The sequence below is a fragment of the Rhinatrema bivittatum genome, chromosome 2 (genome assembly GCF_901001135.1).
Source record: "Rhinatrema bivittatum chromosome 2, aRhiBiv1.1, whole genome shotgun sequence".
Taxonomy (NCBI): Eukaryota; Metazoa; Chordata; class Amphibia; order Gymnophiona; family Rhinatrematidae; genus Rhinatrema; species Rhinatrema bivittatum.
In genome coordinates, this window is record NC_042616.1 from 125,822,342 (window position 1) to 125,837,792 (window position 15,451).

At 49.3% G+C, this 15,451-nt stretch overlaps 1 protein-coding gene across 1 annotated transcript in view; it reads left to right on the forward strand.

Moving 5' to 3' along the window:
* The window catches only part of EPC1 (enhancer of polycomb homolog 1), a 321,654-nt gene that overhangs the window by 142,464 nt on the left and 163,739 nt on the right, over positions 1-15,451 (forward strand). Inside the window, 1 exon segment of the mRNA XM_029588586.1 lies at positions 1,963-2,111. Within this exon segment, the coding sequence (XP_029444446.1) occupies positions 1,963-2,111 (149 nt within the window).

The following is a 15,451-nucleotide window of genomic DNA, read 5'->3' on the forward strand; positions in this document are numbered from 1 at the left end:
TACACGCTCTGGTGTTTGGTTCCTTTGGGCGGCAAGTGCTTCGAGCGGGATTGTCTCTGTCCCACCCAGTTTAGGGAAGCTTTGGTACATCCCACTGTCTGGACTGATCCGGGTACGTACAGGAAAGGAAAATTAGTTCTTACCTGTTAATTTTCGTTCCTGTAGTACCACGGATCAGTCCAGACGCCCTTCCCTGTCTGTCTTCTGTCCTCTCAAAGCTTGTTTTCTTGCAGGTCTGCAGATTTTCATATATTTCTTTGTGCAAGATTACTGAGCAATTACAGTGGAAGACTTGGTCGTTTTCTTATACCAAGTTGATGCAAGAGCGTATAGATATACCATGTTTTCCTACATTATTCTCTATTTGCTCCGTTGAGCTTTACAGTTACTTGCTTGATCCTATTCTTGGGTTTGTTGTTTTATGCTTTGACATACGTTATACTGAAGGGGTAGAGGATAGGCTCTGTCCTGATATAGGGCATCCTTCAAGTTTTAGTCTGTCTCCACCTGCTGGAAAGGAGGCTCAACCCACTGTCTGGACTAATCCGTGTACTACAGGAACGAAAATTTACAGGTAAGAACTAATTTTCCTACTATCTCTGTGACTTCCTTGTTATTTGAGCTGCTGTTGGGCTACTGCAAGCAAGAGACACAGGTTGCCTTCCTCTTTTGTTTTACATCTCCAGCTCTTATCAATGCACAAACTGAGCTCAGAATGGACCAATGGCTTGTATATTTGCTGGCCGTGTTTAGAAAAAGCCATCTGCTTTAGGGATCTCTCATACTACTGGTATCCTGCTATCTCCAATTAAGTGAAAACGAGGCCATTTTATATATTGCTGACCGCTTGAAGGTAAACCAATAATTTCAAAGAAACATACTAACAGTGCACCAGTCAGCTACTAGAAAACAATTCCACTTCCTCCTCTCTCATTATTAAAGCATGGTTAATATAAAGTATGCAATTCTATTGTCTCAGACCCTTCAGTGAAACTGCATGCAATGTGGATATCCAAAATTGCTCACGATTTTTCAGCCACTTGTCTATCTCCTCCATACCAAGATTACAGACTTGTTCTATTGTTCACTTCATGAGCTCCTATTGTACAACATTGTTTGCAGTATGCTCGTTGGTTTCACCAATTCAAGTAAACAATAATAGAACAGGTCTGTAATCCTGGTATGGGGATGGTAAAGACAAGTGGCTGAATAATCGTAAACAGTTTTGGATATTCACATTGCACATAATTTCAATTAAGGGTCAGAATGAGGCAGGGGAATTGTATTCTTTATATTAACCATGCTTTAATAACGAGGGAGGAGGAAGTGGTATTGTTTTCTAGTAGTCTGGTGTGCTGCTAGCATGTTTCTTTGAAATAATTGGTTTACCTTCAAGCGGTCGGCAATATATAAAATTCCTCATTTTCACTTTGTTGGAGATAGCGGGACACCAGTAGTATGAGAGATCCCTAAAGCAGATGACACTGTTTCGTGTTTTGAAAAAGCCAAGTTATTCTTAAAATATTAATTTACAAGTTAAGTTGACAAATAAGTACTGATTAGCATAGAACTACTATTTTTATTGCATATAAAAATATATGAAAATAGAAATGTTATGGCCTTTTTCTTAAGACCTGTGATTATAAGAATGGATAGTAGTGGTGGTAATCAAGTGTATTGAGCAAATGGTCTTGAGTATGAAAGTCCTCAAAAATTTTTAATTTATTTTTACATTTTTTCTAAGTTTAGGAGAGCAAGGTATTCATGTTAAAATCAACCATCCATCTTCTTCATTTGGGTATTTCCCAACCCTTATGTTTGATAAAAATATATTGTAGTTACTTGTTCAATTAAAATCAGGTGAGAAGAGCTGGCTGTCAGTGTTTAAACAATGGGGAACATTTTTTAAAACTTCAAGATAACTTTTGCTTGAAAAATCTTTTCCTTTATTTTTTAATACAGAATCGAAAGAATGATGAAGCCTCTTATGAAAAGATGCTAAAGTTGCGACGTGATTTGAGTCGGGCAGTAACAATTCTGGAAATGATCAAAAGAAGAGAAAAAAGCAAACGGGAGTTATTGCATCTAACACTGGAAATTATGGAGAAGAGGTGAAGTTCATCTAAAAAGATGATACTGTATGATTTTATATTAAAGGGTAGATTTTATAATATATGTGCGTGCGTCCCCCCCCCAGGCCTTGCAATTTCTGCGCAGCAACACAATTGGGCCTTCCCCAGTTCCCTCCATTCCAAATAAGGAGCGGTCTGGGAAGGAACTTACCTACCCCCCTAAGGAAACTCCCTCCCTCTTCCCCTCTTCTCTCCTCTCCTCTCCCTAAACCCTACCTAACTATCCTTGTTTTTTTTTTGTTTTAATACTTAGTTCAGGGCCCAAGCTGAAGTAAGTTGTGCGCACCGGCCAGCTGCTAGCGCACGAGTCTTCAGAACAAAGTTCAGTGGCACTGTCTCAGCCCACCCCTTTGAAGAGGCCCAGCACTTGTGTGCGTACTGGGGTTTACGCACATGGCCAGGCCTCTTTGAAAATTCGTGTGGCGCACACAAAGCCCGGCCATGTGCAAAAACTCCAAATATGCTAATGTCAAGACCATATTTTACATAATTATTCTTAAACCCTATTTACATCCACATCTAAGGAGATAACCAAACGGGAGTACTGGACCAGCGCCTGACACTAAACTCCGGATTTTATGCACGCAAGCCTTTTAAAATCCAGCCGTAAGTGTATTAGGTTTGCCCTACCAGAGCATCCTGAGAATTGGCTCTGAGATCATAAGGCGAGTTAGATTTCCAACAGAGAATAGTGGTAAATGGAGTTCACCCCAAAAAAGGGAGTGGGTTTCTGTAGACTGCCTGGGATATCAGTCCTGTTTCTGGTTTTGTTCAATATTTTTATAAGTATTAATGCAGATTTGTCATTTTTTTAAAGATAATACTCCAGATGGAATAGATAAAACGAGTAATTTAAGAAGCTTGAGGAATGGTAGAGATTTTTGCAATTAAAATTTGATGCAAAAGTGTGTAGTCTTGCATTTGATGTACAGAACTCTGAGAGCAGTATTTGAGGAAGGAGTATTACATTTATTGCATTAGATAAAATCTATGCAATTTTACAGCAAGATTAAGAATTACAGTAATCACGGAAGTAATAAAAAAAAAAAAAGTTAATATAAAAAGATTCAGCTCATAAAACAATTATTCCATATTTAATTACAGCAATTACATAACATATTTCCTGAAAGCCTGCTGAAGTAGCCAAGCCTTCACTTTTCTAAAATAAATTAATTTTCCATAACTCTAAATTCTAGCAGGAGAGAGTTCCATATTTTGGGTGCTACCACCAAAAAAGTTTTAGTTCTATGTTTCTCTAATCTAATCTTTCAAACATTTGGAACCATAATAAGGTCCAGTTGAGATGGGTATTCTTCCTAGATAAATAACTTGGTGCCTAATCATGTAAAATCTTCTAAAATTAATATTGTAAATTGAATTTGCTGTTGTATTGGAAGCCAATAATTCCTGAAGTACTGAAATGTGTTCTCACAGGACAAGCAGGATGGTAGTCCTCACATGTGGGTGACATCAGGATGGAGCCCAATCATGCAACACTTTTGTCAAAGTTTCTAGAACTTGGACTGGCACCACCGAGCATGCCCAGCATGATACCAACCCTGCATCCAGCAGGGGTCCCCCTTCAGTCTCTTTTTTTTTTTTTTTTTTTTTCCCTCGCAGCAGTAGCCTCGCGGATCTTGGAGCTCTGTGAGTTTACCTCACAAACTTTCCTCACGGAAATGAAACTTAAATTTGTATTTCCTAGCGTGTAGCAGGTGGACTCAGGACCAATGGGTATAGTGTACTCCTGATAGCAGTTGGAGACTATCAGATTTCAATCTGATGTCAGCCCTAGTACATATACCCTTGCAAGAAGTGCAGCTCTTCAGTATTTTCCGTCTCCATAGCAGTTCGGGACTCTATGCACGCTCGCACAACATTAGAGTAATTTTACCAAAGAAAACCAAAATAAGAAGAAATCTTACCTCTACAGACGAGCCCCGCTCTCCTGCGGTGACACCCGTTGGGTCCCTCCCGCCGTTGAGAATTCCCGAGGTGATTTCCAAGATCCCTCGGAGGCAAGCCTTGGACCGGTGGCCAACCCTCGGCGAGGACCTAGCCTCCGACATGGGGAAAGGCTGAGAGGCGGCGGGTGCAACTTTGAGCGAAGTGATGAAGGTATTTTCCCTCTCCCCCCCCCCGCAGCCGGAGACCGCCCGGAACGAGACCGGGAAGTGCCGAGACAAGGTATGGTAGAAATCTATTTAAAAGTTTCCGGTCTCCGAAGCTCGAGGAATCGCACAGGTTGCCAGCCGGCTCCAGTGCCACCGGGTTGATCTGCCCTAGCAGGGCTAGACTCCGGTCAGATCTGAGGGTCCTCCGCATGGTCACCGTCACCATTTTGATCTGTTCGCCGCCCTGTCCGCCGTTCCGATCCGTGCGCACAGAGGTGAGCCGTGCGCACAAATACCTTGTACGTACCAGGATCAGTCCAGACGGTGGGTTATGTCCCCTGTCCAGCAGATGGAGTCAGAGCAAACTTCGGAGGGTGCTGGCATATAAGCTGGTGTGCACCCTCCCCAGATCCTCAGTATCTCTCTGACTCCAGCAGATATGAGTAGGGGAACCCGGTGCTTCCCCTGTCAGGTGGATCTTTTCCACATATTCTTCTCTCTTTTCCTCAGGTTGGATCAAGCAGGCCCTAGTTTAGTTTAAAAACAAAAAAAAAGTGAGATCAGTCTGTGATCTCTGGCTGGGCTCCTTGCAGTCCCTGTTCCTTGCCAGCAGGACTGTTCTCTCAGTCTTCTCTCTTCTTTATCCTGTCTTGCCCAGGGGTAAGTCTCCCATTTGGCTGTCTCTTTCTTTTTCTTCGCAGCACAGGGTTTTGCTGCTTCTTCTGTGAAGCAGGGGGTGGATGCTGGTGGCGCCAGCCCCTCCCCCCCCCCCGCCTAACCGCGGTTTAGTTTCCCCCCCTCGGCCCCGCGACGCTACATTCCCCGGGGCCGACGCAGCAGGGAGGTAACTTTCCCCTGCGGCTCTTGTGGGTGGGGTCCCAGAGTTGAGCGAGGGTGCGCTGCACCCGCTCCTCCCGCGGCGTTTCCCGGCTCCGGTGTTTCCCGCGCTGTCTATCCACCACCTGGGCCCGCGCTATGCAGCGCTCCCGATGTTCCTCCTGCGGCGGCCCGGGGTTGGGAGGATCGCGGGAGGGACTCTGCGGCAGGTGCCTCCCTGGTGGGGAGACCAGCCCCGCGCCTCAGGCAACTTCCCCGCTGCGCTAGTCGGAGCGCCGCGGGCCTCGAGGGATAGCCACGCCCCCTCCTTTGGCGGGAGTGGTGGCCATTTTGGAGCTGGAAGGCAGCATTTGCTCCAACACAGAAGGAGCGCAGCAGGATTTCTCGCCGCCACCGATTCGGGACCCGGGCCCTCCACTATCCGCCTCAGAGCCCCCCAGGGACCCCCTCCCCCGCCCCCTCCCGCTGCCGTTCACTTTTTCAGTCGATTTTGTGGTGCTCATGCACAAGGCCTACTTGCAGAGTATGCAGAGGGCCGGTCTCTGGTGGGTGCAGCAGCTTCTCACCTCTCAACAATTGCCACTGGATGAGGCGGCCCAAGCGGATCGGCTGGAAGACGTCATTGCTTACGGGGCTGATGCCCTCCACGACCTGCTGCGTGTCCTAGCAAGGACCATGGTGTCTGTGGTCTCCGCCAGACGCCTCCTGTGGCTCCGCAACTGGGCGGCGGATGCCTCGTCCAAATCAAGTCTGGGTGCCCTACCTTTCAAGGGCAGGTTTCTATTCGGCGAAGATCTGGACCAGATCATCAAATCTCTGGGAGAAAATGCAGTACACTGGCTGCCCGAGGACCGCCAGCGATCATATCGTCCGTCCTCTTCCTCCAGGAATCGTTCCCGCACCCAACGTCGATATAGGGGCGCCAGGCAACAGGGTCCCAGGACACCCTCATCCAGGTCCCAGTCGTGGCCCCGGCCCTTTCGTGGCCGCAGATCTCCTAGGGACGCCTCGACGCAGGGAACCTCTGGCAAGCCTCTCCAATGATGCCAGGCCAGCCCACTCCTCGCTACCCCGGATCGGAGGTCGCATCTCTCTTTTCTACGAGGAGTGGGTCAACATCACCATGGATCAGTGGGTCCTGGACATCCTAAGGCACGGCTATGCATTGGAGTTTGTATGTCTCCCAAGAGACAGGTTCATCTTCTCGCCCTGCGGGTCAAGTCCCAAGCGTCTGGGGGTGCTTCAGACTCTGGACAGACTTCAGGACCTCGGAGCCATATCACCCGTCCCCTCCGGAGAGGTGGGCTTGGGGCACTATTCGATTTACTTCGTGGTTCCCAAGAAGGACGGCACGTTTCGCCCCATCCTAGACCTCAAGGAAGTAAACAGAGTGCTCCGGATATCCCGCTTCCGCATGGAGACCCTTCACTCAGTCATTGCAGCGGTGCACCAGGGGGAGTTCCTCGCCTCCCTGGATCTGACAGAGGCCTATCTTCACATTCCGATCCTAGCGGCTCATCGGAAGTTCCTTCGCTTCAAGATTTTGGGCCAACACTTTCAGTTTCAGACCTTGCCCTTCGGCCTGGCGACCGCCCCCAGAACTTTCACCAAGGTCATGGTGGTAGTGGCGGCTGCGTTAAGGCGAGAAGGGATCCTGGTCCATCCTTACCTGGACGACTGGCTCATCCAGGCGAAGACCCTCTCACAGGGGCAGGCGGCAGTCGACAGAGTGGTTCGCTGCCTCCAGTCTCTCGGCTAGGTGGTAAATTTCAGCAAGAGCAGTCTCCGACCCGCCCAGTGCCTGGACTTCCTGGGAGCCCGCTTCAATACAGCTCAGGGCAAAGTCTTCCTACGTCCAGACAATCACTTCGGGAGCAGATCCTTCATTTTGCGTCTCTTCTGGAACACACGGCGTGGGATTATCTCCAAATCCTGGGATCCATGGCCTTTGCAGTAGACTTGGTACCGTGGGCGTTCGCGCACCTGAGGCCCCTGCAGGCGGCTCTGCTCTCCTTATCCCTCCTGGGATCTCAACCTGGTCCTTCGGGTTCTCTCGGGGCCCCGCTTCGAACCTCTGCGCCAGGCCTCACTCTAAAAGCGGTCTTCTTGGTGGCCATTAGCTCGGCGCAACGCATCGCTGAGCTTCAGGCTCTCTCTTGCAGGAAGCCCTTTCTGTGTTTCACTGACTCGGGAGTCTCTTTGCGGATGGTTCCTTTGTTCCTACCCAAGGTGGTCTCAGCGTTCCACTTGTATCAGATGGTGGAGCTCCCGTCCTTCCCGGCGGATGCCCTCAGGTCTCTACGGCGTCTGGACGTAAAGCGCATCCTACTCCATTACCTGGAGGTGACCAACGACTTCCAGGTATCCGACCATCTCTTCGTTCTCTGGTCCGGGAACAAAAAAAGGCCATCAAGCTTCGAAGACTACGATAGCGAGATGGCTCAAGGAAGCAGTGGTATCTGCATACATCGGCGCCGGTCGGGATCCCCCGACAGGTGTCTAGGCTCATTTCCTACGCGCCCAGGCCACGTCCTGGGCGGAATCTCAGTACGTCTCTTCTCAGGAAATTTGTCGGGCAGCGACTTAGAAATCCCTGCACACGTTCTCCAGACATTATCGGCTTCACTTGCCGGTCTCCGACTCAGGCTCTTTTGGTGACAGGGTAATTCGAGCAGGGTTCTCAGGGACCCACCCGGTTTAGGGAAGCTTTGGTACATCCCACCGTCTGGACTGATCCTGGTACGTACAGGGAAAAGAAAATTATTCCTTACCTGCTAATTTTCGTTCCTGTAGTACTAAGGATCAGTCCAGACGCCCACCCTGGTCTTGTTGGGACTTAGGGGTACCCCTGCTCATGTGGTCTCTTCTGTTCGACTGTTCTGTTTGTAGCTCTTTGCCTGTCTCTGTTCGACAGTTCTCTTTGCAAGTTGCACTGTTAGATTTCTGCATTTTAAGTTGTGGATATGCTTGATCCATCCTCCTCTATCTGGAAGGTTCTCTGTCTTGGCTTTGATATTCTCGATACTGAGGATCTGGGGAGGGTGCACCAGCTTATATGCCAGCACCCTCCGAAGTTTGCTCTGACTCCATCTGCTGGACGGGGGACATAACCCACCGTCTGGACTGATCCTTAGTACTACAGGAACGAAAATTAGCAGGTAAGGAATAATTTTCTTGTTTCATTCCTTGTGAACACCGTTTCTGATCTGGTACACACCGCAGCTAGAGGAGTGTCATCCGCCGTGGCAGCCAGAAGACAAATTTGGCTCCGAAACTGGTCGGCCGACGCATCCTCCAAAACGAGACTCACAAGGATGCCTTTCAAGGGAACACTCCTGTTCGGAAGCGAACTAGAGAAACTAGCCAACAAATGGGGCGAGTCCCCACTGCCGCGGCTAATGGAGGACAGGAATAAGAGAAACCAGCGATCCTTCCCCCTGAACCTCCAGGGGCAGAGGATCACAGTGCTTCAACCCATATAGAAGCACATATCAAGCGGCCCGCTCCGCAGGCCAGAGCCAGTCCTTTCGAAACAAGCATAACAAAAGGGGAGCCAGCTCAGGCCCCAGCCGCACCCCACAATGAAAATCAGCCGACCCATCCAAAGGAAGAAGCCATAGGGGGCAGATTGGCCCTATTCTACCAAAGATGGGTCGAGATAACTTCGGACAAGTGGGTCCTATCCATCATTCGAGAGGGATATTACCTGGATTTCCACCACTTCCCTCCGGACAAGTTTGTGGAATCTCCCTGCCACGACCCTTCCAAGAGGATGGCAGTGGAAGCTACACTCACCAGATTATTAGCCTTAGAGGCTATAACACCAGTGCCTCCACAACAAATAAATACTGGACATTATTCCATCTATTTTATCGTTTCCAAGAAAGAAGGAACATTCAGACCCATGCTGGACCTCAAGGCGGTCAACCGTCACCTGAAGATTCCTCGCTTCCACATGGAAACCCTACGCTCGGTAATAAGGGCGATACAACCGGGAGGAGATCCTTACATCCCTAGATCTCTCGGAAGCCTACCTACACATTCCAATCCATCAAGAGCATCAGCGTTTTCTATGCTTCTCGATCATGGGCCGTCACTACCAGTTCCAGGCACTACTTTTGGGTTAGCCACTGTACCCCGGACATTCACCAAGATCATAGTGGTGGTGGCAGCAACACTGAGGAAGGAAGGAATCCGTGTGCACCCTTATCTAGACGATTGGATGATCAGGGTGAAATCCCCAGAGGAAAGCCACCAGGCAACCAACAGAGCCAAACTCTACTGGAGAGCCTCTGGTAGGTGGTCAACACAAACAAGAGCTGCCTGCAACCCTCCCAATCCCTAGAATACTTGGGAGTCCGGTTCGACACCAAACAAGACAAGGTCATCCTGACACTGACAAGGAGATCAAAACTGATGACCCAGTTACGAATCCTGTTGAGCGAACTTCGCCCCACGGCATGGGATTACCTACAAGTCCTCGGCCTCATGGCATCCACATTGGAAGTAGTGCCATGGGCACAAGCTCATGTGAGACACCTACAACGCTCACTACTATCACGATGGAATCCACTGTCCCAGAACTACACTGTATGTCTTCAGCTCCCAGTCAGAGTTCGGGCCCAACTACGATGGTGGCTACAAGAAGCCCATCTGAGCCAGGGAACGAGACTATCCTCACCAACCTGGATCCTACTCACCACGGATGCCAGCCTACGAGGATGGGGAGCACACTGCCAGGAGCTAACCGCCCAAGGGCAATGGAACGAAGAAGAGTCTGGATGGAACATCAGTCGCCTGGAAGCCTGGGCAGTCAGACTAGCCTGCCTAAGGTTCAGTCACAGACTCCGTGACAAAGCGGTTAGAGTAATGTCGGACAACGCCACAACAGCGGCCTACATCAACCGTCAGGGAGGAACCAGAAGCCAACATGTCTCTGGAAATAGACCTCCTAATGTCATGGGTGGAAGTGAATCTGCAAGAGATCCTGGCCGTCCACTTCGCCGGGAAAGACGACGTCACTGCAGACTACCTCAGCAGAGAAAGTCTAGATCCAGGAGAATGGAGGCTGTCAACCACAGCATTCCAATTGATAGTAAACCATTGGGGAACACCAACCATGGACCTCCTGGCAAATCGGTCCAACGCCCAAGTACCCAGTTTCTTCAGTCCGCAGGCGGGAACCCCAGTCCCAGCGAATCGATAACCTGGTACAGACCTGGCCACAGGAGACTCTGTTATACGCCTTCCTGCAGTGGCCCCTATTGGGCGCAATCATCCACAAGATAGAACACCACAGGGGACCAGTACTTCTAGTGGCCTCTGACTGGGCAAGAAGACCGTGTACGCAGATATACGAAGACTGCTGACAGGGAGCCCCCTTGCGCTACCTCCACACTGAGGTCTGCTCCAACAGGGACCGATCCTCCACGAGGATCCAGCTCAATTCTCTCTTACGGTCTGGCCCTTGAGAGCACTCGCCTAAGGAAGAGCGGATACTCGGGGGCAGTAATTGACACCCTACTCCGAGCACGCAAGTTCTCCACATCCCTAACGTACATAAAGATTTGGAGATTATTCGAAGCCTGTTGCGAGGACTGCGACATCATAGCACGCTCAGTCAAAATTCCTGCGATTTTGGAATTCCTGCAGAACGGCCTACAGAAGGGTTTGTCTCTCAACTCCATCAAGGTACAGGTTGGCCGCATTGTCATGCTACGGAACCGAGAGCGAGAGTGGCAGCATAGCCTCTCACCCGGATGCCTCCCGCTTTCTAAAAGGAGTCAAGCAGATCCGACCACCCCTGAAATGGCCGGTGCCTCTTTCGAATCTCAACCTGGTCCTAGATTTCCAAGCAGGAACCTCCTTCAGACCTCTCCACGGCCTGTCTCTTTGACTATTAACACTTAAGACAGCCTTCCTGCTGGCAGTCTATTCGGCCCGTCGTATATCCGAGCTACAAGCACTGACCTGCCGAGAGCCGTTCCTCAGACTCACCCCGGGAACCATCCAGTTATGCACAGTTCCGTCATTCCTCCCCAAAGTGGTGTCTCACTTCCATCTCAACCAAACCATCTCGCTACCATCGCCAGATGAGTATAAGAATTCGGAAGAGGCTCGAAGTCTATGCCATCTCAACGTCGGCAGGCTCCTAGTCTGATACCTAGAAAGGTTGGAATCTGTACTCATGGAATTCTCAGGGGATATCCCCGGGAGTGAGTGATTCACGGGTAAGCCATGCTTTCCTTCATCTAGGACAGTGGTCCCCAACCTTTTTTGCACCAGGGACCGGCTTCAAGCAAGACCATTTTTCCATGGCCCGGCAGGGCAGGGGCGGGGCTTTGGTCATATGGGGGCGGGGTTATGGAGGGGGTTGGATTTTAGTACACACTTATCATTTAATTATGACATTTATAATGTGAATGTGACTCAACTCACCATAGGTTCTCACATGCATGGCACACTGACCCATGATCGTCACGGGGCTAGATGTAAAAGTACAGTTTGTATCCACGGGAACCCCCCTGACCCACAATAATGGATGTAAAACAGAATTATGACATTCCCCATACAACTCACCCTACAAAAAAGATATTCTGGTTCTGGTGACATCTCAGTAACAGCAACTCAAACTCCTTCTACTTCCAGGCTCAATAGCCCTACTTATGAAAAGACAGCAGTTTACCACCAATGCATGTCCTCTTGAGAAAACACAACAAATAAGACAGATACAAACGCTTACATGCTAGCAAAATATCTCATCTCGGTAACAGACACAGAACCAACCTAACATACTCCCAGGATCTGTAGTAATGCACATAAACTAATCCGCACCCAGTTACACCTGTATTATGGAATACACTCAAACAGGAGCAACCCTATCTATGAAAAGGCAACACTACAAATATTAAATCAGGTCCTAAAAACCAATACACCTCTTATTAGGAAAACAGAACTAGCAAGCAGCTATAGATCCCCACACAGAAATAATTGTAAAACTATACTAATAAGCAGAATAAATGTTTCAAAACAGCTTTGAACAGAATAACATCCAACAATTAAAAACTCATAAAAACTATTAAACATTCTCCAAACACCAATAAAATATTTCAAAAAAGCAGACATCACACAATTAAAATGGAAGTCAAGAAAAATAAACTTAAAAAGCCACCTTTACTTACCCCCTCCAGCAGCTCTCCTACTCCCCTTCCCTGCAGGCCGTGGCACACACCAGAAGCAGCAGTAGAAGCTAAGCTCTATACTTATGGTCCTCTTCCTTAGTGCCCATGTCTCTCACACACACACCATACCAGTCATGCCCCATGACCAGTTTCTGTGTCTCACACACCAATCATCTCCCAAACAGTCTTTGGCACACACACACCAGTCACCTTCCTGAACAGTTTCTCTCATGCCATACACAAACACACAGGCTTCCCACTCCCGTGTTCTACTTACATATATGGGCTTCTCACTCTCATAATCACTTTCTCTGTCTCTCTCTCTCTCTCTCTCTCACACACACACACACACACACACACACACACACACACTCACCAGTCTCTCACTCCCATGCTTGTTCTCTCCACAGGCTTCTCATTCCCATAATCACTTTCTTTCTCTCTCTCACATACACACACACACTCACCAGTCTCTCACTCCCATGTTCTCTTTCAGATATACCGGCTTCTCCCTCCCATGATGTGTCGCACACACACACCCAGGTTTCTCACTCCCATGCTCACTCTCCACATGCACAGGCTTCTCATTCCCTGAATCACATTCTCTCACATTCACACACACCAGTCTTTTTCTCTCACACACACACACCGTCACCTTACCAACCAGTCTCTCTCTCTCATGCATGCACACTCACCCAGGTTTCTCACTCCCATGCTTTCTTTCACCCCCACAACACCAGGCTTCTTACGCCCATGCTTTCCCACATACCCAGACTTCTCACTTCCATGCTTTTTCTCTCTCACACACACACACATCAGTCACCTCCCTGACTAATGTCTCACACTCTCACATACACATCAGTTATCTCCTTGAGTAGTCACTTTCATTGTCTCTCACATACACACACACTTCAGCTCTCTGACCAGTCAATCACACACAGGCTAGCTGGCTGCTTCTCTCTCTTTCTCTCACTCACTTCCTCTTCTCCCCCCCCCCCCCCCCCCCCACCCCCGAGCACAAATGGGAGCTGCAGCAGCTCCCGCAGGCCAAGAAAGAAGAATCCCATCGGCCGCGGGAGGCTCATGCTGCTGTCTCCTTTCTCGATTACCGGCTGCTTCTATTGCTCGGGGACCGACGCTGCAGCTGCCGCTGCTACTTTATCACGCGGCACGGCTCTTTCTCCTTCCCGCGCACCGCTCCGTGTATCACTTCCTGTTCCGGGTCACGGGAGGGGGGCAGGCGCGGGAAGAAGAAAAGGCCAACCGCGGGTGCCACAGCTTCTTCTAGCACCGCTGCCGTTCCCACTGGGCTTGAACGTGCTGACTGTCCGGCGGCAATGGCAGCGGGAGAGACCGGGAGCGCGCGACACACCTGCCGGTGCTTGGCGGGGCCGCGGACCGGCAAAAAACTCCCATGTCCCGGTCCGCGGACCGGTGGTTGGGGACCCCTGATCTAGGACACCCATCCTACCTGGTGTCAACGTTTCTCGGTTGAGGGCACTGGTGGTCTCCAGCTATAGCCAATTCAACCAGTTCAAATTAATCAAGTTAACCAAGTTATAAAGTTAATCAAGTTATTCAAATTATTCAGTCATACATATATCCACAATGCTTTTCGAGGAGAATACTGAAGAACTGCACTTCCTGCAGGGGTATATGTTCTAGGGCTGATGTCAGATTGAAATCTGTTCCGTCTCCATCTGCTATCAGGAGTACACTATTCCCACTGGTGCTGAGTCCATCTGTCTACATTAAGGAAAACGAAATTATCAGGTAAGTAATTTCTCCAATTTATATATGTATTCTATAAGAGATACTCCTGCGGGAATTGTGCGCAAAAAATTTAAAATTCTGCGCACAAAAAAACGAAAATTCTGCAAACTTTATATTGGTCAAAATAACACAATTTACTTGACAGTCTTTAATTACATTTTAAATTATTATAGAAAAAAGTTATTGCTTAAAGTTGCAGAATTTCCCTAGAAATTCACTGTAAGAGTGTCCCTTCCACATACACACACCCTCATGCAGGGCCCTCTCTCTTGCATACACACCCACACAAACTCCCTTTCTCTTTCACACATACATTGTCACACAGGCTACCTATGTCTCTCTCACGCAGCCCTTCACACAGGCTCTGTCTCACACATACATAATCCCTTCACACAAGCTAGTACCCTCACATACACACGATCCCTTTTTCATACACATGAGCTCCCAATCTCTCACACACATACATACTCCTTCACAATCTCCTCATATAGGCTCCCTCTCTCTGAAACCCACACTAAAGCATTCCCCCAGCCCCCCTCTTACCTCTCATGCTCTCTGTCACCCTTCCCTCTCTCACATACACATTCTCTCTCACCGGCATCCCCCCCCCATGCTCTCTCTCACACCCTCCTGCTCTCTCTCACCCTCCCCTCCCCTCTCTCTGACACACATTCTCTCTCACCGGCATCCCCCCCCCATGCTCTCTCTCACACCCTCCTGCTCTCTCTCACCCTCCCCTCCCCTCTCTCTGACACACATTCTCTCTCACCAGCATGCTGCGGGATGCCCTCCGTTCGCGGCGAACATGAAGGCCTGGCACGCCGTTCGCAGCGAAAAGGGAAGGCCCCCGTGTGCTGCGAACGGCGCGCCAGGCTTTCATCTTTGCTGCGAACGGAGCACGTCCCGCGGCACACGGGGGCCTTCCCTTTTCACCGCGAATAGCGCACGGGCCTTCATCTTCACCGCGAACGCAGCGTGTGCCGCGGGATGTGCTCCGTTCGCAGCGAAGATGAAGGCCCAGTGCGCCGTTCGCAGCAAAAAGGGAAAGCCCCCGTGTGCCATGAATGGTGCACTGGGCCTTCATCTTCTCCGCGAATGGAGCGTGTGCCACGGGACGCGCTCTGTTCACGGCTTGCCGGGGTCTCTGCTATTTTCTGCACAGAATTTGGCAGTTCTGCGCAGGGGGGGAATTCTGTGCAAATTCTGCGTTCCGCAGTAGCACAGAATTCCCCCAGGAGTAAAGAGTGGAGGGAAAGAATGACATGGTAGAGACTTTCAGATACTTTAGGCATAACAAATGAACAAAAGGAAGCATTTTATAAGGGATCCCAATACGAGACTCAAAATGGATAGTATTTATTAAGAATTGATATAAGAAAATATTCCTTCATATAAAGGGTATTGGGTACATGGA